The 27,260-nt window shown below is 33.7% G+C and overlaps 2 protein-coding genes across 2 annotated transcripts; one reads left to right on the top strand and one right to left on the bottom strand.

Moving 5' to 3' along the window:
* Positions 1-9,393: 9,393 nt before the first annotated feature.
* On the top strand, positions 9,394-11,123 carry LOC139494786 (uncharacterized). The gene is made up of 2 exons (XM_071282978.1): positions 9,394-9,474; positions 10,440-11,123. Exons 1-2 carry the CDS (start codon positions 9,457-9,459, stop codon positions 11,115-11,117), a joined length of 696 nt encoding a protein of 231 aa, XP_071139079.1. The 5' UTR covers positions 9,394-9,456; the 3' UTR covers positions 11,118-11,123.
* A 9,061-nt stretch (positions 11,124-20,184) lies between these two features.
* Positions 20,185-25,022, bottom strand: LOC139495398 (lipid transferase CIDEB-like). Its single transcript, XM_071283700.1, has 3 exons — positions 24,367-25,022; positions 21,824-21,923; positions 20,185-20,794 (listed from the first exon to the last, which is right to left on the bottom strand). Exons 1-3 carry the CDS (start codon positions 24,502-24,504, stop codon positions 20,574-20,576), a joined length of 459 nt encoding a protein of 152 aa, XP_071139801.1. The 5' UTR covers positions 24,505-25,022; the 3' UTR covers positions 20,185-20,573.
* Positions 25,023-27,260: the final 2,238 nt, after the last annotated feature.

The following is a 27,260-nucleotide window of genomic DNA, read 5'->3' as shown; positions in this document are numbered from 1 at the left end:
CTACTCATTTAAATACATCATAAAATATTAAGATGTAAAAAAACTGCTTGTTATCACTGAATGGTAAAGATTATTTAAATTTATCAGTTGGTAGTAAAAAGTGAATATACATTGTATATTGTATATAACAAAGATTCAAGTTGATTTTCAATTGAAAAGACTTGCTATTGCACAATACTTAACATAATAATTTTAGATCCTGATTTGGACCAACTTGAAAACTGGGCCCATAATCAAAAATCTAAGTACATGTTTAGATTCAGCATATCAGAGGCCCAAGAATTCAATTTTTGTTAAAATCAAACTTAGTTTAATTTTGGACCCTTTGGACTTTAATGTAGACCAATTTGAAAACGGGACCAAAAATGAAGAATCTACATACACAGTTAGATTTGGCATATCAAAGAACCCCATTTATTCAATTTTTGATGAAATAAAACAAAGTTTAATTTTGGACCCCGATTTGGACCAACTTGAAAACTGGGCCAATAATCAAGAATCTAAGTACATTTTTAGATTCGACATATCAAAGAACCCAACCGATTCATTTTTTGTCAAAATCAAACTAAGTTTAATTTTGGACCCTTTGGACCTTAATGTAACATTTGAAAACGGGACCAAAAGTTAAGAATCTACATACACAGTTAGATTCGGCATATCAAAGAACCCCAATTACTCAATTTTGATGAAATCAAACAAAGTTTAATTTTGGAACCTTTGGGCCCCTTTTTCCTAAACTGTTGGGACCAAAACTCCCAAAAATCAATACCAACCTTCCTTTTATGGTCATAAACCTTGTGTTTAAATTTCATAGAGTTCTATTTACTTATACTAACGTTATGGTGCGAAAACCAAGAAAAATGCTTATTTGGGTCCCTTTTTGGCCCCTAATTCCTAAACTGTTGGGACCTACACTCCCAAAATCAATACCAACCTTCCTTCTGTGGTCATAAACATTGTGTATAAATTTCATTGATATCTTTTTACTTAAACTAAAGTTATTGTGCGAAAACCAAGAATAATGCTTACTTGGGCCCTTTATTGGCCCCTAATTCCTGAACTGTTGAAACCAAAACTCCCAAAATCAGTCCCAACCTTTCTTTTGTGGTCTTAAACCTTGTGTCAAAATTTCAAAGATTTCCATTAAATTAATCTAAAGTTATAGTGCGAAAACCAAGAAAATGTTTATGTGGGCCCTTTTTGGCCCCTAATTCCTAAAATGTTGGGACCAAAACTCCCAAAATCAATACCAACCTTCCTTTTATGGTCATAAATCTTGTGTTAAAATTTCATAGATTTCTATTCACGTTTACTTAAGTTAGAGTGCGAAAACTAAAAGTATTCGGACGACGACGACGACGCCAACGTGATAGCAATATACGACGAACATTTTTTCAAAATTTGCGGTCGGATAAAAATGACTCGTATCTCGATTTATTCATACTATAAACGACAAGTTTATTTCCGTTCCCGTTGAAAATTATTGGTCAGTAACTAAATGCATGATTACGAATACGTTCAGGAAAAAAAGTTCACATGCGCTGGATAATAATCTTTATGATGTGGATGCGGGTTATTTTTTTAATAAAACGAGTTATGAGTCAATGCGGCAAAGATAGCTACTTATTAAACTTATAGATCGTCTAAATTGTACATCGTGTAAAATACCTATACGACAGCAAGTTAGAAAACATGAAGTGACAAACATTTTTACACAGGTAAGAGGAAATAAATTTGTCGTTTATAGTGTAAAATAAATCAACAAAGTAGTGTCGCAAGTGTATACTTGAAGTTTTACACAATAAATGATTGATTGATTGTTGGTTGCTTAACGTCTAGTGGCAAATATTTCATGCATATTCAGGACGAGAACAAGTTCACAATAAATACAATAGGTAGGTTGATACAATAGTAGCCATCTGGGGTGATGGTCGGAGAAATTTGGACTGCCACCGGAAAATGAGGGTATATTGGATAGGGACAGAAATTTTGCCTTGCAACAGGCCACCTACGGACCCCTCAAAGAGTTGTTGCAAGGGTTCTTGACGTGCAAAGAGCGTTTATGTAGGATTTAATAATGTCCCCAATGAAAAAGTGTCCACTGGACATTATTTCCTAGAAAATACGGTCTCGGGACAATATTTACTTATTTATATGTGTCCTGGACACATTTTTTCTATGAAAAACTGTCCTCAGGTATGAAAAAGTGTCCCTGAAAGTCGACATAATTAAATACTATACTTCAGTGATAAGATGTCCACCTTGACATTTTTTACAGGACATTTTTGTCCTCCTGTACTGTTTTTATATATATGATTAAATAACATTCATTGCTAGTGGCTTCCACTTTCATCATGACATATGAATAAAACAGCATGTAGCTTGTCACAGAGTACCACTAGTTTTTCCACATTTTCTTTTGCCTTCTTGTCATAGCACATATAGTACAGTTCTTCAAATTTAATTTTAAACGTTATCCATTTCCTTCTTATAGTTCTCCTGTCACTTAGATTTGTATTATCAGGATATTTCTTATAACTTGTATAGTTGTAAATTTCTCTGTACATGCTGTATTCCTTTCCATCCATTTTTTATTTTGTTTATATTAATCATTTTCTAATTATACTTTCTTATTTTATTAAAATTCAAGCATAATAAAACATTATAATGACCATTGGTTTACTTCCCTTGGAAGTCATAATTTGTTAATAATAGTAGGATTTAATACAATGTCCACCATGAAATAATGTTGAATGTCCTCTATTTCATAACATTCTGTATTCAAGTGGACACTATCTCTTAGATATTGCTATGACAATCTGTCCTTTAGGGGACAATAATCCATGGCAATGGACATTATTGAATACCTAAATTCAAGGAAATAGTGTCCATGTGGACACAATTTTCCAGGACACTATTTTGCCTTACATTTACACAATACATCACAAAACATTATCTTTTAGAATGCAGGACAGAAAGTCACACGACTAAAATTCACATTATTTTCTTTGAATAAAAACCGCTAATATCTACTAAAATACTTTTCGATTTTTCTTAAACTATTGTATACAAATCAACATTGATAACGAAAAATATCAAAGTTGATAAAATAATTGTTAATTATAAACATTTAAAATTTCTAATTACTATATATATATAAATCCACACATCTTCTATAAATCCATAGTTCCATATACATACTTAACTGTTCCTTCACATAAAGATATATAAAAATGATGTCACATATAAAATAAATGTTCGATACTAACACAGAAATGTTCCTCATTTTTGTTATGGTCATATAATTCATTAGGTTAATCCTACCTCGCATCCCGTGGCTGTTACACATAGTAACGCCCATCAAGGGCCAGCTGTTGAGCTGTCCTAGATTTGTCTTTACAACTTGTTTGAATCTAGGAAACGGATTTCTATGGACGGTCTAGGCGGCTCGTCTCCACGATGTTTTTTAAAGTTATCAAAGGATCAATCAAAGTGTCCTGGAAGAAAAGTGTTGCAGCCCCATTACCCGGGAACCGCTTCTCTGCCAGAGTCCTCAAATAGTCCAAAGAGAGGACATGCACCTTTCTCTTGATGTTTTCCCAGACTAGGAACACAATACACCTATCCTCAGGACTCTGTTTGACCTTCTTCTCCTGAGGATGCTGTTCCTTGGGCGATACCTCGACCTCTGATATCTCTGCCTTAGAGGATATAGCTACCTCTAGGGCTTTCTCCTGGGGTATTTTCTCTGCCTCTTGGGCTACTTCTTGAATAGTGGCAGTGGCCAAGGCGGCACAGAGCTGTCCAGTCACAGGAGCATCTGGGATGATGCTTTCCTTGTGCACAGGACTCGGCTCCAGCAGGTACCAAATTACTCATTACAGATGAGGCCATGAACAGCTTGTTCATGCGCTGCAATACCTCAAGGCTGAGGTTGTCCTCCCTCTGGTTATACCTCTCCGTGAACATCATGTCTTGATGTGTAGGAGTTAGGAAGTGCAACACACTTGACATGACTCGCCAGTGTAGGATGCACACAGGGCTGCTGATCTTGCACACAGGTGGTATCTTAAACCAGGCCTGGGTAGGCCACCCAATCTCCCGGCAAACTGTGCGGAACACAGGCATATCTTCTACCGCCTGGGGATATCCAATAGGAACTCTAGCATTTCTTCTACGGAATTGCACCATGTCATCATAAGTGGCAGAGGTATTACCGGTTAGCCACTGGGCCATGACCATGACCATATGACCCCTGTAACGATGAAAGGAAATGTCCCTCATATGGCGAAGCTCCTGAGTGGGGGCAAACATAAACGAAAGGTGCTCCCCCAAGATATGGCTCTTGACGCTCCTGGTCATCACTGGGCACCCACGCCCCGGGCACTCTGTTCCCGTTGACTAATCAGGTAAGATCTCTCCATCTTGCCGCTTCTAGGACACTTGTAGTCGTAGAAATCATCCACCTTCTCTTTTGACATAGACAAGGCAAGGTTGCCTGTTGGGTGGAGGCAAGATTGCCTGTTCTCTCTGAACTCTCAAATTACTTGTAGCGGAGGCCTCCTCCACTAGCACGAGGCCAACACCAGACACTAATTCATAGGTACCACCAATACCCACCATGAAGGTACCTCTGCCTTTCCTGGGTTTAGGGGTTTTGGCTAACTTTTGCAATTTATTATTTACATCAGACATACCTCCCAATTTGGGATCTTCCTCTACTAGCGTCCCTTGTACGACATTATGGAAAGACAAAGATAAAAAAAAACATTAACATTCACATATAATAAGTTACGTCCCTGTTGTTACAGAGGTTAACTGTCTATTAATTAAAGCACAGTTTGGGCAAGTGTATATGATTATCTCTTCCACTTCACTGACCGATATGCCTACGCAGGTAAGATGGAACCATTCCTTACATTGGTCACATGGGATCATGGTTTTACCCGTGTCAGGGCCCCTACATATACAATACTACTTAATGCAACAACTCCAAGATGTAGCAAACACTTAAGTATTTATACTTTTTAAAACAATGGAATCAAACACCATGAAAAACAACAAGTTTGTTACGTAAGTGGGGAGATAAACACCGAGATCTTCGAATTATTTGAACCAAGGACAGCATTGGCCTAAGTTGACCACTAGATTTAATGAATAGAAAATGTCGTATGTCCATCTACTTCCAGTCAACGTGCTTCAGAAGTAGGGACGAAATTTAATTAAATATAGCCAAGAAGCAATAGTCGAAAATGTTAGTTTACTAAATCAAATAATCCCTCTTATACGTGTATATAAACTTGTAGCAAATTCCTATCTGGGGAAATACCAGTTTTACTCTATATAATTGCCGGGTCACTACATTCCTCCCCGCTAATGACCAATATTACGGGTAAAATTGATCCAACTAAAAGTAAATAAAAGGCACTTAGTAGATAAAACTTTCTAAAATTTGAAGTTTAAAAGTTAAATTAAGTTCATAAAACTATAAATCAGAACATTCAAAGGATATAAATGCATATATATAAGCACAATAATGTAATGTTCATTCAAAAATATTATTTATCATGAGAAGTCTCTAACCATAATTTCTGCAGCCTTCAAACGCTCTTGTTATACGATGAACTAGTGAGGCCCTAGCTTTTTCTTCACGCTTCCTGCTAGCCTCACGTTTTCCCCGATCTATAATTTCAGCATTCTCTTCTGCAGTGCCCAATCTGTGCAGCATCGCTCCCCGAGTTTCAATGTAGTCTACATTTGGGGTCGCAATTGTATTCAAAAATTTATGAATATTATATTCTCTAACATAATGTTTAAACGAAATATGTCGAGAGCACCTCGACTTGATCCCAAACATCTTGCGGCACTTTCCACATTTATAAATGTGTCGGTTTGGCTGATGAAGATACTACCAGTGAGTGTGCAGCTCTCTCGGTGTGCTGTACTTGTATAGAGTACAGCACCTCCTCACTCACTGGACAGTATTGGCCCAACGGGTTAAATATGGGTGTTGCAGGGCGGATGACTAGATGGTGGAACTGTTGCAGTTCCTGTTCGTCTGCCCTGATCTGTATATTATCACCACACATTCTAGAACAAAAATACTAATATTAGAAAAAATACATTTCTTCATAACCCTACAAATAAATATTCTTAATTATTACATACATATTTATATATGCCCTTATCTCACACAGTTTATATCATTTAATCACTATCATCTTAAGCACTAGTTAGATAATCTTCTGATCACTGACATAGTATAACAATAATAATAATAATTGATAGTGATTGACTATACAAAATTACATGTATTTTTATTCCAGAAACAGAATTCTAGAATGCAAATAATATGCGTAATGGACATTATCTTCTCTTCCCTGACTACATGTAGTAACATATTCATACAATTTTATACATATTAATATAAACATCATAAAATTGTCAATGTGTCAACTGCTCTCTTGACACAATTACTACGGCGAATATATATCTCTAGGATTAACTGTTCTCCCTATGCGAGTTGCCATAGATGTAAGAGTAGCTGAAATCCTCTGCAATAGTTTTAAATTTTAACTTGTATAGCATCTTTCCTTTGTTATTTCCAGTAAGTTTCATATTCTTTATCTTTCTATTTTCAACTGCTGCTTAGTGGGTATAGGCAAGCTATTAACAGAAATTTCTCCCATGTCCCCTTAACTTCCAATGGTGACCTCGACAGTATTATCATCTGTTGTTGAAAGATCCGATTCAGAGTTCAAATGAAAACTTTCCACATCAAAACAAATATATGGACTTTCTCTGTAGATTGATGGTAGAGCATTCCTGTTCTAAAGACTGTTATTAAGTGCTTACATGGCACATGATGTTCCAACCAAGATCCAAAAGATTTTTTTGATTGGTCTATAACTTCAAACATTTAAGAAGTGAATTTTTTGTTTGTGAAAAAAGAAGATTGCAAGAAAAAGCTCGACAAACGTAATAAACTAAAGGTGAGGCCTATGACTTACAGAAGGGCGAACTTACCACCAGAGAAACATCATGCTACTGTGACACATGTTTGAAAGGGGAATTCTGTGAATCCTGGAATAGACAGGCATATGAAGGTAACACAAATCAGAACAGGCATACAGAAGAAACAGTCACACACAACGAATTATACATATGTCTTGATTAATGTATTCTTTTTTCATGCATTTAATAAACTTTCAATGTTTATACTCAAAATTTCGGATTAAAATTTCACAAGTTAGATAATTGATTTTTACGTTACCTTTACACAGCTCTATGAAAAGTTTTAAATATCTACGATGCCAAGATTTTTTGGGGAAAACCTTTTTTTCATATTTCATCGCAATTATTAAAAAATTCTTTATTTAAAATACATTGCAGAGAAAAAGAAAAAAAATCAAAAACGTTCCGCAGTTATAAAGATCTTGGGCAGAAAAAATAAATTGTTCCTTTGTACCGATAATGCTACAAACCCATTGAACAGAAAATGAAATCACCAAATCACAACGCACGCGGAAAAGATATTGCACGTCTGAACATAAATAATGATAAAATAAAATAGCTAAATCATCATGAAGAAAAAAAAACGTCAAATATGTACATGCATTTTACAATTTGGTATAATTTAGGCACAACCGATTGCCAAGTTTAACAAAGAGCCAAAATTATTGATCTACAATTGAACTATAAAAAACAAACCAAAAATTGTTTTGTTTTTCCTGTATATATGTACATGTCTGTTTCCCTGTTTTCCATTCTCTACAAACCAATGTCTTCTCTTATTTTTCTTTTTGTTGCAATAAAGTCTACTAAAAAAAAAGAACTTAAGAAATCAAATGAAATAAGTTATATTTATTTCTAAAAAACTTAAAAACATATATATATATATATATATAACAGTTTAGTTCTAAATACTTTAATTCGGAAACTGTTTAACCATGTATTTTCATCTGGTAAATATCCAATGCAGTGGTCATCAGTTTATTTATCTGCTGTTTTTAAGTCTGGTTATCCTAGTTAAACAGATAATTGTGGTGGCATTGCCATTAACTCTTGTGTTGGTAAATTGTTTAACTCTGTTTTGAATAACAGACTAGATAATGTTTTGGTAAAAGAATCAGTGATTTATCCATGTCAAATTGGATTTTCCAAAAAATGTAGACCATCTGATCATGTTTTTGTTTTAAAAACCATTATTGATAGATATATTTGTAAAAAGGGGGTAAACTATTTGCCTGTTTTGTAGATTTTAAACAGGCTTTTGATAAAGTGATCCATGAGGGTATGAGCTTTTCTCTAATTCTATGGAAGTTTATCCCTTTCTGAACCCATTGTATAAAAAAAATAACGTGTGGTTGCTGGTGATCTCAAAAGATCATTAGATGATTTTAAGGGTCATGACGACCTTTTTAGCTAACTCGATGAATCAAAATATGATAACCGATGTTAATGAAATTGACAACTTCGTGCAATGTGAAAGGCACTCGAAGGGGATTTTCGGTTAACAAAAAAAGAAAATGTCTTTTTAATCATTAGAGAAACAGATTCTTACATAGTTAGTTGTGAATTATCGAATTTATCCAATCTTGATAATTTAAGTACCTCGATTGAAATACCAATTAATAGTTGAATTCATCTCTTGTTTTACAAGACTTTGCTCCTAAACAGTTCGCTCAATCAGTGATCTTGCGTTGATTGCTTGTTGTTTTATTTCACATGGAACTTCACCACTATCTTCAAGATGAACTGTCTTCCAAATATCCCCATTGCGATCTTTGATCTCATTGAATAGAATATTCAATTGAAGGGTTGTTGTTGGACATCCGATGTCATTGTATTCTTTAATTGACTTGTGAATTTTGTTTCCAGTGTTTTTCAATTGCCTGCAAAGTCTGATGGCAATACTTTGCCTCCCTGAAATAACAAAACAAGTACATGAGTATAAAAAAGCAAAAAATAATAAATTAATTAATTAAAAACATGAAATAAAAAGGGGATATTTATAATTATTATACCTTACATATAATACAATCAATTCTATTGGATAACACCTTATCACGTGATATGGAATAATTCATATAATTTAAAACCGGATTTTTGGGACAAAAATGTCGGTTATCGATTTGGGGATGAAACTTAGTACACATGTTCCTTATGATATAATCTTTCTATTTTTATTATATTATATGCCAAATTAGAGATTTTACCCCATTTTTACGGTCCACTGAACATAGAAAATGATAATGCAGATCCGTGTACTTGGGACACATTCTTGTTCAACTTGTAAAAAAACAGATTTATTTGACATATCCCCAAAAAGATAAAAAGGGGAGATACCAGATCAACATGAAGTTACACAAAACTTTTATTTTTCAGAGTGATGTAACAAAGACAAGAGGATTGAAGAATTTGAGTGAATGCAGTAGCATACTTTCTGAAAGTAGCATGGAATTTTTATCACAGGTATTATTTTGTATTTTCTTTTCTTTTCATAGTAAAACTAATGCTTGCTGCTTTACATTTGTAAGAATTCTATCCAAATTGATAGGAATTTTTCACATGTTTCAGCTATCAGACAGATTGTGAACTGTTATATCTTGTTAATCAACAGAGTTTATTGAATTATATAAGTTAACTTTTAATTTCCATAGACAAATGAACATAAAAGCATCAGATAAATGTTTCTCTATCAATATTATAAAATTTTATTTATTAAACGTTACAGCCCAACCCCACAAACTAGGATTTGCTTTTTTTCAGAAAAGGGGGGGAGGGGTTGAAGGGGTATATAATAATCATCCTGTCTTCTCCATTCGTTGGTCACAAATTATCTTCTAAACTCAACTGCTCTTAAAATGTAAAAGGTTTTCAATGCAACTTCACACAGTGTTAAACAGTGTTTCTACTTATATGAGGATGCACATGAAGAACTATATTACCATTAAGGGGAGATGATTGGAATTAACAGTTTGGTATTTTTTTGTGAAATATTAAGGTCATCAATGTTGGGCCAAATGCACAAATTATTTTGTCCGGTTCCAGTCAAAATCATTTAGGAATCTATACTTAGTAACAATTTAAATGTGAACAAGTACATAACACCAATTGGCCAAAATTATAGCAAAATTCTTGTTTGAATGAGAAATTTCTATGCAATAGGGAGAAACATGACTCCTAAGTTACATATAATTTCTCAAAGTCTTGGTACTTATTACATTTACTAGGCATTAAACAAGAAAATGGTAAAAAGATATAAAATAAAATGTACATAAAATTAGGTACTCAAAGGTTAACCATGCAGTGAAACAAAACTATGAAAATAACATGTTTTTTTTCAATTTAATAAGCATCAATCAAACCAAGTAAAAATTGCTTATGCTCCATCTTTAACTAACTTACTAAGTTTGTAAAATGAATATTTTTTTTAGGAATCATCCAGCAGTTTCCAGCTTATTAATGATTTTCACCATGTAAATGAATTTTTACAAGCAGTTGGGATGAGGTGTTTTTCAGAAGAAGAAAAGAGTTCCTGGAATATGTATTCAAAAAGTTCCAAATCTGTTTATTGCAATAGATTACTTGAGATAATGAAGAAAATTATTACAACTGTTTTTCCTCAAGATATAGAAGATGTCCTTCATTCAGTGACAAATTTATTGAGTTCTAATGACCAGGAACAGAAACCTCCAGTAATACCAACGGGTTCATTTGGCCCTTTAGTTGATTCGTTTAAAAAAGCTGAATCTTGGCGTCACAAAAGACAAATACTTTCATTCTTAACACAGACCATGTCATATAATCAAGTTTTTGAGATGCTTCCCGACGTCTCTGAGAATAAATACTATGCAGCAAAGAGCCATGCTACGATTGTTGGGCCAGGTCTACCCCTAACTACATCTTTAACTAGGCAAAGAATGGATCCTGTAAAGTTAGACAATTTCCTTGATTTTATCACTTCTTCACATGTTGTTCGTGATTTGCCATATGGAGAGAGAAAGATAAAAATGTCAGATGGATCTGTACATGAAATGCCAAATGTAGTACGTTGTATGGGTTCCAGTGATGTGATTCAACAGTATAAAGTCTATTGCTCTGAGAACAACTGATGTCCCTCAGGTAAAAAATTTAGAAAAACTTTATTGGTAATATTTGGTCAACTATAATAAGTCTATGGATCTCTATGAAATTGTACTACAATGCTCCATATAAAAAAAAGTTCTCATTAGATCTGTAGTTATGCGTTCGAAAACTTCATATAACACTTCGCGACCGAGTGTCGAAATATTCCTCTTAAAATTGTGGGATAATGTTTTCAACATATCCATGTATTTTTGGGCAATGTTCTCCGTGCTGTGACATTAGCATTTGTAATGAATTTTTATTGTGCGATACAACAATATTCTTTTCAGTATCATCAACAATGAAATCGTTAATTAAAATAAAAAAAGAAGTTTATTGTCAGCCATGTTAGAGAGTTACTCGAGATCGAAAAATGCGTGCAAATGGAAAGCTCGCCTTTCATAATTTAGAATAGTATGATGTCATGGACCCGACTCGAAAGTTGCCAAAAAAACAACATCCAAACTATGCCTAAGTCTCCGGGTTTTTTTGGTTCTCTAAACCAAGTATTGGTATCCACGGGGGAAATTTCCGCTGGTCTGTTTCCCACTGCCGTTCTTTTGCCGTTTAATTTGGTTCATTAAATCGTATTTCCTTGACAGAATCCAAACTAACTAGGGGAATGAAACTGTCTTCAATATCAATATATGTGTCCCTGTTTGACCTCTCATCAGCTGTTATTTAACAATCGTCTACCACGGGATCTAGTGCTTAACAAGAATTTATTTAGTTCCCGATGCACTTTTACTGTTTTCTCTCAAAATCTCTTTTCATTTTGCACACCTTATCTAATTGATCAAGAGAAAAGATTTGCGTTTTGTTGCCATTGTCCGATACAGAAGCTGGAAATAATAGATACACCCTGAGCCTCGTTTTTAACTGATAAGAGAGATTTATTTTTTGACGGGTCTTGAAAACAGAAATTGTGAAACTCGTCTTTTATTGATTTTATACAGTATGACATGTCTATATATTCCTTGTATTTTATTTATCCCTCTTTGCCAAAATCTTTATCTCTAATTTTGTACGAAGATGCAGCGAGAGAAACACAGAAGCTACAATGTAGTAACCATGGAATACTTCAAAAAGAATGAAAAAAATTGTTATGTGGTATGAACTTTCTCATTATTGAAGTCTGTACGGTGACCTATAGTTGTTTATTTGTCATTTTGGTCTCTAGTGGATAGTTGTCTCATTGGCAATCATACATATCTTCTTTTTTATAAGTAATATTTGGCCAAAAAAAAAGAAATACCTCATGTATTTAATAGATCAGGAGTTTGTTCAGATGAGCTTCTAAATGTCAATATAGATGTGGCCAAGTTTATAGAGAATGGCGACGATGTTTAAAACGCATTGTCGTCAGGTTCTTTTAAAGAAAATGTAAAACATCTGGGAGAGAATACATGCTAAAAAAGAATAAAAATACTAAAAATCTTCTTGGAGGAAAACAATGACAATGTAGTAGTTGGTTCACCATTGAACACCAACATTTGCCATGCAGAAAAGAACACACCTAAAAAAAAACCTCTAAGAGGAAAAATCCACCAGTTGATCCAGAGTCATCAGCTAAATCAACACGGCTGCATTCTACGCAGAAAATTGTACATGATGCAGCGAAATAAACACAAGGGTTACTGATGAAAAGAAATATAGTCATTTGGTCTTCTCCCGACTAGCAGTTAAACGTTTGTCAAAGTGGGGAGTTCGTTTGGCTATGCGGCATGAATAAAGTTTGCAGCTGTGTCCGGTCAGATTGGGGGCGTTAAACCCGATGCCTCTTGTGAAGAGTGTTCCACGCTCTCGTCGGGAAACAAAATGTAATGTATGTGTATAATCACATTAATTTATGGAATATATTTTGTGAAAAATTGTATGTTATGAATACTAATAATATTATGAATAAATAATACCTTGCCAAATAGTGCTTCCCTTAACTATTTGGTAAGCTAACATGAGGGATACTAAGTTAAAGCTGTAAACTTAGTAATTTGTTACAGCAAGATTGCAATAAAGATATTGTTACGTTGAAAAAAAAAGTGTTTCATAAATTGGTGGATTATACCTATTTAAGGCATAAATCTATAAAATCATAAAAGCTGGTACTTTTGAGAAATATTTTATCCTTTGGATGATGACTACGTATTTTTATCGGGACTATTTTGTACGTTTCTGTACGTTTTTAATAAGGATGTAGGACAGAAAGTTGCAGACAAAAAGTCACAGTACAAAAGTCACAATTAATTTTTTCTGATTATTTTCTTTGAACAAAACCGCTTATTTCTACAAAAAATATTTTTGTAATTTTCTTGAACTATTGTATAGAACCAACTTTGTTAACAAAATTTATCAAAGATGATCAAATAATTGATAAAAAAAATAATGTCAAAGTGGTTTGGCACTTAAATGGCCTCATGGTGTATAAACTTAACCACTAACGCAGCGCATTTTTTTAAACCGGTTTGAAATTTAATTTGTTTAAATTTAAGTGTATTTGGTTGTTTGAGTATTTTGATACTGCTTGGTTTCTGTTATCGTACAGATTTCGTTCACCAAATCTCATCGAATTTACTATTTATAGCCGAACAATGAATTTTTATCCCACACTGTACCAAGCCTTTACTTACCATACCATTTAGGTTCATGTGGACCCTATGGCTAAAATGGCCGTAGTTTCACCTCAAAATTTACTCTGAGTACAGACAAACCTGCGCATCTGTAAAACAATTCAGACATAGCATGCCCTAGATAAATGAATTTTTAGAATGTTTTATGTTTTAGAAAAATAAAAACTGACCAGGATTTTGTCGTGCACTTTTTTTCATTCCTCCAGAAGGTGCCAACATAGACTTAGTTGGGAAACAGGTTTGAGAACTTCCCCACAGGTAAAAATTAAAGTGAGCATTTGTAATTGACATGGACATTAGATGGACAATAGATACCTGACAATACTTGGTTATCTAAACTGTGTACCTGTACCTGAGTGGACCATATCAAGGTAAACTCAACTGTTTGTTAATTTTATCATCTTCTGCAGAGACAAAAAAAAGTGAACTGCAAAATCCAGTTAAGTTATAAATTTTTTAAATCATACAATGCATTTAAAATTTATTTATCTAGGGCATGCTATGCCTTAAAACTTATCCAGATGCACAGGCTTGCTTGAGGTGAAAATACGGCCTTTTTAGCCAAAGGGTCTACATGAACCTTAATTGATTAATAAAATAGATTGTAGAAAATTGACACCGGTTTTTTATACAGCAGAGCAATGACGGCATTTAAACCCGACCTAATACAAACTTAAAGTCTTATACTATAATACAGAATACTAGTATGCATAATAAAAACGAAAAACAGGACTACATTCAACAAAATCGAACGAAACAAACTTGAAAAAAAAACTGTTGAATGTATAACAAGTATAGATATGTCACTGTCTTCCAACACTGAACCACACCAACAGACATTTCAGGGGAGTTAAATAATAATTGACAATCAGCTTATGCATTTCACGGTCTTTTCACAACTTGCACTGGCTCATTGTCACGACCTTTTCACAAATTGCACACCGTTTATTGTCACGACCTTTTCACGACAAAAAAATACGGGGGTTCTGAGATATTATTTCACCAAAGTTTTCAGGTGGCATCTAGCTCTTCACGAGTCATTCTGCGGTATTGCCACGAAATCCGATTGGAATGTACATCCAAATGTGTACAGGACCCTTTCACCAAATTGGTTCTCACCAAGAATATTCTGGAAGATGAAGACGTGTGTAGTAAGATCTGAAAAGACTTTGTGCAGCATGTTGGGTTCATCCATTTCATGACAGTACTGTTTACAAAGAGACAAGTAATAGTGTTGATTGATTGTTAGTTGTTTGACGTCCAGTGGCAAATATTTCATGCATATTCAAGACGAGAACAACTTCACAATAAATGCAATAGGAAGTTTGATACAACTAATGAAGAAAAAACAGAGTTTGCTTCAAAGCACACTTAATTTTAATTTTTCACGAGACGACGATCATCGGGTTGAGGAAAGTAGCTCTAATGTATTTGATAGCACACAAGATAATAGCAGCAGTAACTTAATGGCCACAGATGAACCTTTAGAGACAAATGAACCGCTCCAAGAGGTAAACTTGCATGAAAGTCAGAGTTTGGGCGACACTTGTGCTACACCTAAATCTGTGTCCTTTTCCAACTTTTGACACATTTTTACATAATACCACTAGACCAGTTGACAATGCCACGAAGTATTCACTAATATTTTTACATAATACCACTAGACCAGTTGACAATGCCACGAAGTATTAACTAATAAAAACAGAAAACCACCAGAAAATTTTGTTTATCAATCAAAGGAGTATAAGGACACGAGCAAGAAAAGTGGTAAACGCAATTGTCCTGCCAGCACCAGTGGGTTGAACAGTTTAAGTTTATTACATATTATATACGTTATATGGAAAATGACGGCATTTACTGTTTGCCATGCTTTCTGTTTCCAGTTGAAACACACCTGGTGGTCGTGCTTTGAATTACGTTACCTTACTAAAACTGGAAAGACACAGTTCCTGATATGAAAAAACATTCCGTAAGTGCCTATCTTAAAGCGTCATCTGAACAAATGGACAACTTTATTGAAGTAATGGAGAAAAAAAAAGAAGAATTGGGAATAGATTTTATCTCAGACGAAAAGTTGAAGGAGCGAGTGGCTAAAAATAGGAAGGTATAAGAATCGATTCTTCGATGCATTGAGTATTTCCGGTTTTGTAGATACATTATTGTTATTTAAATCATCTCATCCAGGCACAAGTTCCTATTCTCAACCTAATTTATTTCAAACATTATTGGGTCAAACTTATGATGCTCACAGAGCTGATGAAAATGTACATGCAAAATTTATATCAGAAAAATACATATCTATGAAAGAGCTTTTAAAAAATCTGCCTTCATTGAAATTTTTAGTTGACAATAAAATACTGTCTATTAGTATAGCAAGAATTATTGCAAAGAATGGTCTTTCCTTGTAGCATTTAAAACTAGCCTTTGCAAGGAATGGTGCAAAAGGGATAAGAGATATTTTCACAGAGAGATCAGGATCAGGTATACGCGTTACAAAATCTCAGAAGATTAGAAACAAAGTTTCAGAGTTTTTACAAACACTCTGAAATCTCCCATTTTTACAGATTGATTAATATTCATGTACGTAATATAAAAGTATGCATGTTATTAAAATAGAATGTAATGAATTCTTTATAAAATTACAAGTTTGAAACATTATGCAACCAAGTTATGGTGTTTGTACCCATTTCAAATACATTATGTGTACATACATGTGTTTTTTAAACAGGGTCAATATTTTATTTATACTGTAATCTATGATTGTCCGTACATAAATTGCTCACAAAAGCACGTTAGTTTCACATGTGAAGCACATGAGATGCAAGTAAGAATTGTATGCAAATCAGGTTGCTCTTATGTGTAGTTTGGTAGTTCATAAGCATGCAATAATTGGAGGGAGATAGATATGAAAAATGTTAAGCCATATATTGTGCTATTTGAAGAAAATGGCATTGTTGAAATTTGATAAAACCAGTGTGGCTCTGGTTAATTATTTGTAAGTTATCACTTCTATTTCATTATATTCATTTTTTGTCAGATTTTGAAATAAATTACAAATTTAAGTCCTTTGGGAATATTTATGCAGGTTGCCTCAAAATAAGTACTACATGTATATAGATTTTTCCTTTTAAATCTTATGTCTTATTTTATTTTAAAAATAAATGATTGAGCTATGATAACTTTTAAAATACCATATGCTTCATATTTTTATTCTTTATAAAGCTGAAAAAGTGTTTGTTTAAATTATTGCATTTATAGTCTGTATAAAGAGTAATGTAATTTTAGTTGCTATGAAACCATCAGATTTGATAAAAATTGACAAGAAAATATGTGTATGTGTTATTCCTATTTCAACTGAGCATTTATCATAATTTTTATGAAAGTAGTATAGATTCTAACATTGATACCAGTGGATTATCGGATTTTTCCAATCTCGATAAGGCCGGCTCGGACTTTAAAATTGATAATTTAACTATCTCGATTGGATAAATCCGATTATTCACGAGTAACTATGTAAGCATCTTTTTTCTCTAATGATTAAAACATACATTTCCTTTTTTTTAGTGAACCAAAAATCCCCTTCGAGTGCCTTTCACATTACACAAAGTTGTCAATTTCATTAACACCTGTTAGCATATTTTGATTCATTCAGTTAGCTAAAAAGGTCATGACCCTTAAAATCATCCAATGATCATTTGAGATCACCAGCAACCACACGTTGGTTAAATTTGTTTTTATACAATGTGTTCGGAAAGGGATAAATTTCCATAAGATTAGAGAAATAAAAATATCATTTTCCAATCTTAGCTGCAGAGCACCTGATATCACTCCTGGTATTTAGTGGATTTCGTATTGTTTCCTTTATTATTTGTCGATCTTGACATACTGTGGTGCCGCTTGTGTATACATAGAAGAACCAGTCCATATCTTACAGTATGCCTAACAATACCTCTGGACGACTGACGTCACGAGGATTCTCTTCTACTTCCGTTTACTGTATTAACCACATGTATTATTATATTGCTGTCTACTGATTCATCAGATATACAGAGATTTACAGATATTAAAGGTATTCTGTTTATTACACAAACACTTTACTTATTTGTACCATATCGGCACAACATTGGCGTCGTACGACAAAGAACGAATAAATTTTTAGCAAGTGAGGCGGACTCCACGAGGGCGCCTTTGCAGATTTGAAAACTTTTAATACTTCATTTTTTGTGAATTCATTACGTGCGCATTACCATAAATTTACATCAGATTGATTGTAGATTAAATTTCATCAAATTTTTACAGTTTAGCACGTATGAAATCTTCATATTTTATATTTTTCATCAGATAAGGTTAGGAACTTCCGGTTATCGCCATTAGGTCCTTCTTCACGGAAGTCATTTGTCTGCAAAACTCCATTGCGCAGACGCAAACCGGAAACAGTCTTCATTTCAGTAGATTGGTTTCGTATAATATTTTATACTGAACTTGGACTGATATTTTATATTAAAAAAGGTATATACACTCATAAATATTTGTGAGCAACATATTATACACCGTATAATAAAGTACAGTGTGTCAGCTGAGTCTCTGTTCCAGTTCTGCCCTATTTTGTTGCCTGCATTTTTGAAATTGTAAAAGTAGTAGCTTTTATAAAAAAGCTGCATTGTTTATGTCTTGAATCGCATATAAAAGTTGTGTTTTGAGATTTATTTGCCTTGAGTAATTACTCAGTGCATATCATATTGTTTTGAGTTGCAGAATATTTCAATTTGAAATATTTTATTGCAATTTGAGAATAAATTGTGATATTCTATTAACAAGTTAAAGGACAAAATGGCAGGAATTGGGGATGATAATGAACTTAGTCAGAAGGAAAACCTTGATGAGTTGACACAGGTAGAGATATTAAACAAAGAACAAATAGCTGACAACACTCTAACTGAACACAAAAACAACATACCATTAGAGCAGCTTTACCAAGAATTTAAGGAAGAGAGAAAGGCAAACGAAAAAAGAGCTGCTGAGATTGATAGCAGGGTTAAACAAAGCGAGGAACGCATTAACCAAATATTTAATGGTTTGTTGAATTTTAAAGCAGAACAAAAGGAAGCAATAAAAACTTGCTCAGAAAATATTGGAGCAATATCCCAGCAAGTCCAACAGTCGGAACATAGAATTGACCGGAAGATAGATGACAACGCTAAGCATTTAGAAGAATTAACATCTGAAAAGTTTAATGCCTTAGCAAGAAAGTTGGACAAAATGGATCCATCGGAGGAGGCGAGTACAGTCCAATTTAAGAGTGCCTTTGAGCAAACAGGATCATTTCAAGAGATGACATCAGTGGTTAGTGATTTGGTTACCAAGAGGAACAAAGAAGTCCAACTTATGAAATTCCTCTAAGTTTAATTGCAACATAATGTTTTTTTGGCTCATTTTACAGCTGAAATTGCCCACTATCATATATATACTAAAATTGCTACACTAATCTTGGTAGTCATTTTTTGTTATTTTGGAGGTAAAAGTATATTTTTTAACCAAAATTGCTTAAAACTTGAAATTTTTTAAATACCCCAAAGTTTAATCGTAACATAGGGTATTTGGGGCTCATTTTTAAGCTGGATATACCAGGTTACCCCCTATCACATTCTTAAAAACGCAATCAATACCTATTAGAATTGATTACAAATTTTATGTTTACAAATAACGGTTATAAACTAAAAATCTGAAAATGGACATTAATGAAAACCCTCGACGTTTAATCGCAACATAAATGCAGTAATTTAGTTTCATTCTTCTTATCTGATCGAAGTTTTAGACCTTCACCTTTGATCCACAGAGTTGTACATACATTAAAAAACATTTTCTAGTGGAAATAAATATATATGCAATGTATAAAATTTGTAATTATACGTGTGGACATGATGTGTTATGGACATAGGCAAGGATGGACATACTGGTCTTTTAAGGGCGACCATTGGCCCGCCTGCCCTTTAAAATTTAGCAATATATCATTGTCTTAGGCCAGAGTCCCATACTAATGCAACAATTAAACCATTAATTCATTAATGTTAGTAGCATGAAGTAATATTTGGTGAATTACAGATCTCTGTGAAACAGTGTGTTAATAATAACATCATGTTTGTGTGAAAAAGGGGGGTTGTGATACCTTTTTTAGCAATATTTTTCTAAATAAATGTGTAAATAAAAGGTGATTCCAAATGAAGTTAAAGTCCTTTATGGTCTACATTTCTGCAAAAAAATATTTAAGGGTCAAAACATGCCCATTTTCGGCCAAATTAAACTTATCGGTTTAGACCTGACTTTGTGTCATGTATACTTAGTTAAGATTTCACTAATATCAAAGTAGCTGTATGTTTTATTACGAATAATACCATGTTGTTCATCACTGATTATCTGTTTTTAACCTTAATTGCAATTAAAAAATAGTTTGACCATATTTAGAATATCAGTTTTGAGTAAAAATTTTTAGCTGGTTGCTAAGGTAAAATTTGTCCCTAGCAACAACAAAGAAATCATGATAGAATCAAATTTTCTTCTTTATTTCTAGTGATAACACAACTATATTGCATGGAAAAATACATTTTCAAGTTTTCTCAATTTTTTTTGGTGGCCACCTGTTGGTTGATTCTTATAGAGAATTGATGTTAAAATACAATACAATAATGTTATCCCCTAAGTCTATAAACAATGCTAAGGACATTTGTTTATGGTCGTACAAAATAAAGAATTGGATGCTTTTAGTGTTTGTTCATCTTTACAACAACTCCATGCTATAATTAAGCACATTGGAAGCAATTATAACATCCATTTTGAACCTTTTAACCATCTTGATGCAAATTTACAACAAAACTTAAAAATCATACCAAACTGCTTGTTCCATGTTTCACCCTCGTTCAAAATCATGAGGATTGTGTTTGGTGTGAGAGTTGAAAAAAATTCGTCATCTATTTCCACACCATCTTCATTTAGAACAAATGTTATATGGTTGCCCTCTGCAATAGTAAACTTTTCCTTACCTAAAAAGAAATGACTTTATTCATATAAATGTGATTATATTATGTAAATTACAGCAAATGATCCCAATTCCAAAAATTTAACAAATGACATGCTCATTTAATATTTAGTAATTTAATTTTGACAGACTGCTACAGGACCTGTGTTGCTCCTACCAATTTACTTACTTCATGAACAATCTTTATCCTAGATGGATTTTGATAATTGTTTCATTAGAATTTAAGACAATCTTTATATATATTGTGTCCTTCTTCTTTCTAACAGAGTTGTAAAAAATGGAAGAATGTGTCCATTGGCCACAGATGCCCCCACATGTAAATATATTTGTTTTTGTTTTTTTTATGTTTATAAAGGGGCATAACTAACCAACCAGTAAATTTGACACTCACATATTTGGAACTTTATCTGTGTGTTTATCTGTGTGTTATGATAATGAGTATTGTGTATAAGTTTCATAATATTTGATTGAAGCAAACTTAAGTTAGAGATCGGAAACTTAAAAGTTATAGCTATTTTTATGTTTATAAGTAGGTATAACCCAAGAACGATAGAAGTGGCACTACTTAATCTGTGTATTATGGTAATAAGCATTGTATGTAAGTTTCATAATATTTGGTTGAGGCAAACTACAGAACGTTAGAGATTGGAAACCACAGATTTAGCAATTTTTATGTTAAAAAGGGGCATAACTCAGTAACAGTTAAAGTGACACTCTCCAATTTCGAACCTGATCTGTGTTTAATGGTAATAAGCATTGTGTACTTTTTCACATCAGGACAATAAAAGATTTTGAGTAGGCAGCTATTTTCTAGCTAGGTAGCCTCACTAGTAGGGTAGGGCATTTTTACATTTAGGTATTTTTAATGGACTCAGAGGTTTCACAAAAGAAGAATTCTTTAAAGGAAAATTTGCAACAGATGAGACAGTTGGACAGAGGACAAAGTTGATGGCAATACATCACCCTGGATGTCCAGCTTCTTGTTTTGTTTATTATTACTATTCAAATTCAAACCATAGCAGTATAAACTTACATTTATTGACCATATCTGCAAATGAAGAGGCAAATACACCTTTTCTTATCCTCCTGTCATGCGTAAAAATCTTTAACGGTATTTTTGTCTTCTCTGTGTCCTTAAAAAAATGCAATCAAACTCAGGTATACTTTATGTATGGACTTCTATGTATAGAAACGTGATGTGTGTATGATAATATAGTCTTTAGTCAACTATGAGTATGGATAAATGCGATTCAGAGAAGATCCAAGATCTTTGAAATAGTTTACGACGACGGACAACGGATGACAGACGACGCCAAGTGATGGCATAAGCTCACATGGCCTTTTAGGCTAGGTGAGCTAAAAATGCATTTAAAAAGTTTTTATTACTTTTAAACACAGGGATACAACTTTTCAAGCTTTTTTACTAAGTTGAAAATGAGTTCAAAGTAATTTGATAAAATGCTTAAAAGTATGTAGGCTTCATATTAGAAGTTCTTTATAAAAGGCAAAATTAGAAAAATTAAAATATCTAGCAAATTCTACCTTCAAACACTATTTAAGGGGACGACCATGTTGAGGGCCAGGAGGATTTTGAATAATAAATAACTTGTCCTGAAAAAAGCTGAAAATAACTAGATATCAGTGAGATGGCCATTGGGAGCCATCACTGTGGGCCCGCTGTCAATAACAGACACAATCTTTACCATAGGACATGGGATTCCCAACTGTAAGTGTTTTACCTTGACCTTTGACCTACAAAATTGTTGCTTAATAAACATGTCAAGTACAAACTTATCCTAATGGTTCTCAAGGTATGGAGCGGACAGGATCTTTCCCATAGGTCATGGGGTTCCATAATAAAATCTAAATTTTTGACCTTGACCGTTGACCTACAAATTTGAACAAACATTATGACACAACTCTTGTGTTGGTTAATATACATGTTAAGTATAAACTTTGAAATCATAATGGTTCTCAAGATATGGAGCGGACAGGATCTTTCCCATAGGACATGGGGTTCTATACCAAAACCTAAGTATTTGACCTTGACCTTTGACCTACACAGTTGAACATACATTATGACACACTCTCTGGTATTGGTCAATATACATGTGAAGTATAATTTTGAAATCATAACAGTTCTTGAGATATGGAGCGGACAGGATCTTTCCCATAGGACATGGGGTTCTATACTAAAACCTAAGTTTTTGTCCTTGACCTTTGACCTACAAAGTTGAACATACATTATGACACACCCTCTGGTGTTGGTCAATATAAATGTGAAGTATAAACTTTGAAAAAATAACGGTTTTCAAGATATGGAGCGGACAAGATTTTGTTATGGACGGACGGACGGACGGACGGACGGTACGACGGACTGATCACTATAGGGCGACCCGCCTTTGGCGGGGCCCTAATAACTTGAGCCCAATTGTCAGGAAAAAAATAATCTGGCATGACAAGAGGGGAATTAGTTTTAAATGAGGTTGAAAATAAATGGTCGTGTGCACAAAAAATAAACCACCACGCAAAAAGTGAAAATAAAAAACTCATCCCAAAAAATTCTTGAGACCCCCTACCTCCCTCTTACAGTACAACCCAGAGTACAACCTGGAACAAACTCTTAGTATATGGTCAACATCTGCTATAGTCGCATCAAATGGTGACCATTTATTTGAGGGGTCATAAAACCTGGGATGTTGGCCATTTATTGGGGTCATAAACCATGGACTGGTGGTCAAGCTAATCAGTTTCATTATTTTTTATCTATTTATTTAAAAGGTGTGTAAATGTTATCCTGCATCAGTACTTTACCTGTACAGGTGAATTGTTTTTTTTTTCCATTGAAGTTGTCTACATGTGTATAAGTTTTGTTTAAAGATTGAAATAGAATTTTTGTATTTCTTCATTTCAAAAGGTTGGAAATCATCTACATGTAAAGGCCACAATGTATTATTATTTATTCTCTTTACATGTGATTCTTTTTTTCTTATTCTGTATTTTTTGGGATGCAAATAAATTCCCTCTCTCAAGCAGTTTCAAGTGTTTATATTGCAGAAAATTCAGTTCAATCTTTATCACAATGCTTAAATGATAAAGAGCTATAATTATTCAGTTTAAGATAATTTTTCCCTTTACAAAAGAATACAAAGTTGAACAACATCTTATTTATTAATAAAATCAAAAAGAAATTTAAATAAAATAAGTTTTGTAAGAAAAAGCAGACAAAATATCTCAAAATAAAGTTGTGACTTTTTTTCCTCTGACTTTTTATCCCTGATTTTTTTGTATGTGACTTTTTTCCTTTGATTTTTTTCCTTACATTCGTTTTTTCCCAATTTCAGTGTATGCTATATAAGAATGGGTACAGTTTTTAATGGCAAAAATGGCACACTCCTACCAAATAAAATCGAAGTTACCCCCCGTGGCCCCCAAAGACAGAAATCATACTACTATATATATATATATATATATATATTCTCTTGTGCGCCCTCCTTCACAAAACAAAATATTCGGATATTCAATTTATATACATATGTTATTTATTTTGTTATTTTTATAGTAACTAAAATATACCTGATTATACATATCTACTGTAGCGCATTTGATGGAACTCACAGAGGAATATTCGGTGAAAGGGGAATGAAACGATCTGTATTGACTGTCCCCAGGTACGATCATCCACATGATCCATATCATAGGGGCCGGTAACATACTGTTTGAAAAAAAAAATTACACTGATATGTAATAATATACAATTATGGCCTTCATCAAAAGTTTTAATATCCAAAATTATTAAATCGAGAAAAGAGTTATTTTCCTCGAGGTCCGTAGGACCGAGGGAAAATAATCTTTTTCGAGATTTAATAATTTTGGATATTAACTTTTATAAAGGCCATAACTGTATTATTATACTGAACTGAACGTTAAGTTGTTATTTGAAAGACGTCGTGCAAATTGCCACCAAATGAGTTATTTTGCCTACGCGCTCATTCCCACACAGTTATTTTGCATACGCGCAGTTGCCCGCGGGAAATATGGGGTTATTTTGACAACGTGCATATTCCCTAACAGTTATTCTGCATATGCGCAGTTACCCGCGGGAAAGAGGGGTTATTTGTGAAGGTTATTTTATTATAGTGGTTACTATAGTAAAGTATAATAATACGTATTATTACATATCAGTGTAAACATTTTTTTTTCAAACAGTATGTTACCGGCCCCTGTGATCCAGACATGTATATATGGCGGCACAGGCATTTGTCTCAGAAAACGAATCCTATATTATGTAGGGTTATTGTATGAATATTGGGGAATTGTCCGGAGTAGAATTTAATATTATTGCACGAGCTTGTGAGTGTACAAGGGACAATATTCCCCAATAGTCTTTTTGTTGTTGGGATGTATAAGTGCTGAGCCACTCTGTTTTTGTTAGATGTATTTCTATCCATCTGATGTGTTAAGCCTTTTTCAACTGATTTTTATAGTTCGTTCCTATATGTTGTACTGTTACACCACTGTCCAAGGTTAGGGGGAGGGTTGGGATCCCGCTAACATGTTTAAACCCGCCACATAATGTATGTATGTGCCTGTCCTAAGTCAGGAGCCTGTAATTCAGTGGTTGTCGTTTGTTGTTGTGTTACATATTTATGTTTTGTTCATTGTGTTACATTTGTCATTTAGGGCCTTTTATAGCTGACTATGCGGTATTGGTTTTGTACCGTACGCGTACGGTGACCTATAATTGGTAATTTCTGTGTCATGTTCTTTCGTTCTTATGTTGTACTGTTTCACCACTGTCCCAGGTTAGGGGGAGGGTTGGGATCCCGCTAACATGTTTAACCCCGCCACATTATGTATGTATGTGCCTGTCCCAAGTCAGGAGCCTGTAATTCAGTGGTTGTCGTTTGTTGCTGTGTTACATGTATTTGTTTTTCGTTCATTTATTTGTACATTAATTTGGCCGTTAGTTTTCTCGTTTGAATTGTTTTACATTTGTTATTTCGGGGCCTTTTATAGCTGACTATGCGGTATGGGCTTTGCTCATTGTTGAAGGCCGTACGGTTACCTATAGTTGTTAATTTCTGTGTCATTTGGTCTCTTGTTTAGAGTTGTCTCATTGGCAATTACACCAAATCTTCTTTTTTATATATATCATAGAGGGAAATTTTTGTTTACTTAATCTGAGAATGGAAATTGGGAATGTGTCAAAGAGACAACAACCTGACTAAAGAACAGAAAACAGCCGAAACACTGATAAAATTTGTCGTCTTTGTACTGTGTATTGCACATACAGAAACATTGCGGTATGGGCTTTGATCATTGTTAAAGGTCGTACGGTGACCTATTATAGTTGTTAATTTCTGTGTCATTTGGTCTCTTGTGAAGAGTTGTCTCATTGGCAATTACACCACATCTTCTTTTTTATATTAACCGAACAATAATTAATCTGCCCCGTCATTTTTTTAGTACTGCACGAGATTTTTTTTCTCACTGAAAACTTCAAAGTAACAATAGTCACAAGAACAGTCATTGGAACTTTATATAGGGGGGAGGGGGTCTATATAGTTCAAATGAATTTGTGGTGTCTCAGAGTTAAAACATCAAAGGATCTTATTTTGCCGCAACTGTGAATTAAAAAAATTAGAACTCGACTGGCTCTCTTCAACGTAAATTTCGTGACACCCTATGTTAATTTATAGTCAAACCTGATTATTTTTTAAAGCGACCATTATACTTTCACAGCTGGGGAAAAAGGGTTGGGTTTTTTATGCACCAAAAACTTAATTCCCCTAACGTGTGTATACTACGGCAGACACGTGTAAAAGCCTTTTTATAGAAGTTTTTTTACAACAATAACTTAAAGATTGATTGATTGATTGATTGTTGTTTGTTTAACGCCACATGAGCACAACAAGGCTATATCGCGGCGAGATTTCATTTAATAAATTGTTTCTTATCTTACCTCCATTTGCTTGAAATAAAATGCCCAAATGTGATGGCGACCTGGTCCTTCCAAAATCAAAATGAAAATGAACAGGTTAAAATCGTGCCATATTTATCTCGATTTAGCTGAAAACTTTCCCGTTGCTCGCCTTAATTTAAAACAATTTGTTGCTTTATAAAACAATATATCGAAGAAAAAAAGGCAATTTATTATTATTGCATGATATTTTTATTGACTTATGAATTAATCTTAAAATGTTTTCTCGTTTTGATAATTTGTCGCGTTATTTAAAACGATTTATTTTTATGGCGATAAAAAACAAATCGGCTAAATGCCTTGTTAGGCATTTTGTCGAAAAAAATAAATCGCAGTAATAAGAAAAAAAAGGCAATTTATTATTATTGCATGATATTTATATTGACTTATAAATTAATCGTAATTTTTTTTCTCGTTTTGATAATATGTCGCGTTATTTAAAACGATTTATTTTTAAGGCGATAAAAAACAAAGCGCCTAAATGCCT

The sequence above is a fragment of the Mytilus edulis genome, chromosome 11 (genome assembly GCF_963676685.1).
Source record: "Mytilus edulis chromosome 11, xbMytEdul2.2, whole genome shotgun sequence".
Taxonomy (NCBI): domain Eukaryota; kingdom Metazoa; phylum Mollusca; class Bivalvia; order Mytilida; family Mytilidae; genus Mytilus; species Mytilus edulis.
This window is presented reverse-complemented; position numbering and strand designations above follow the sequence as displayed.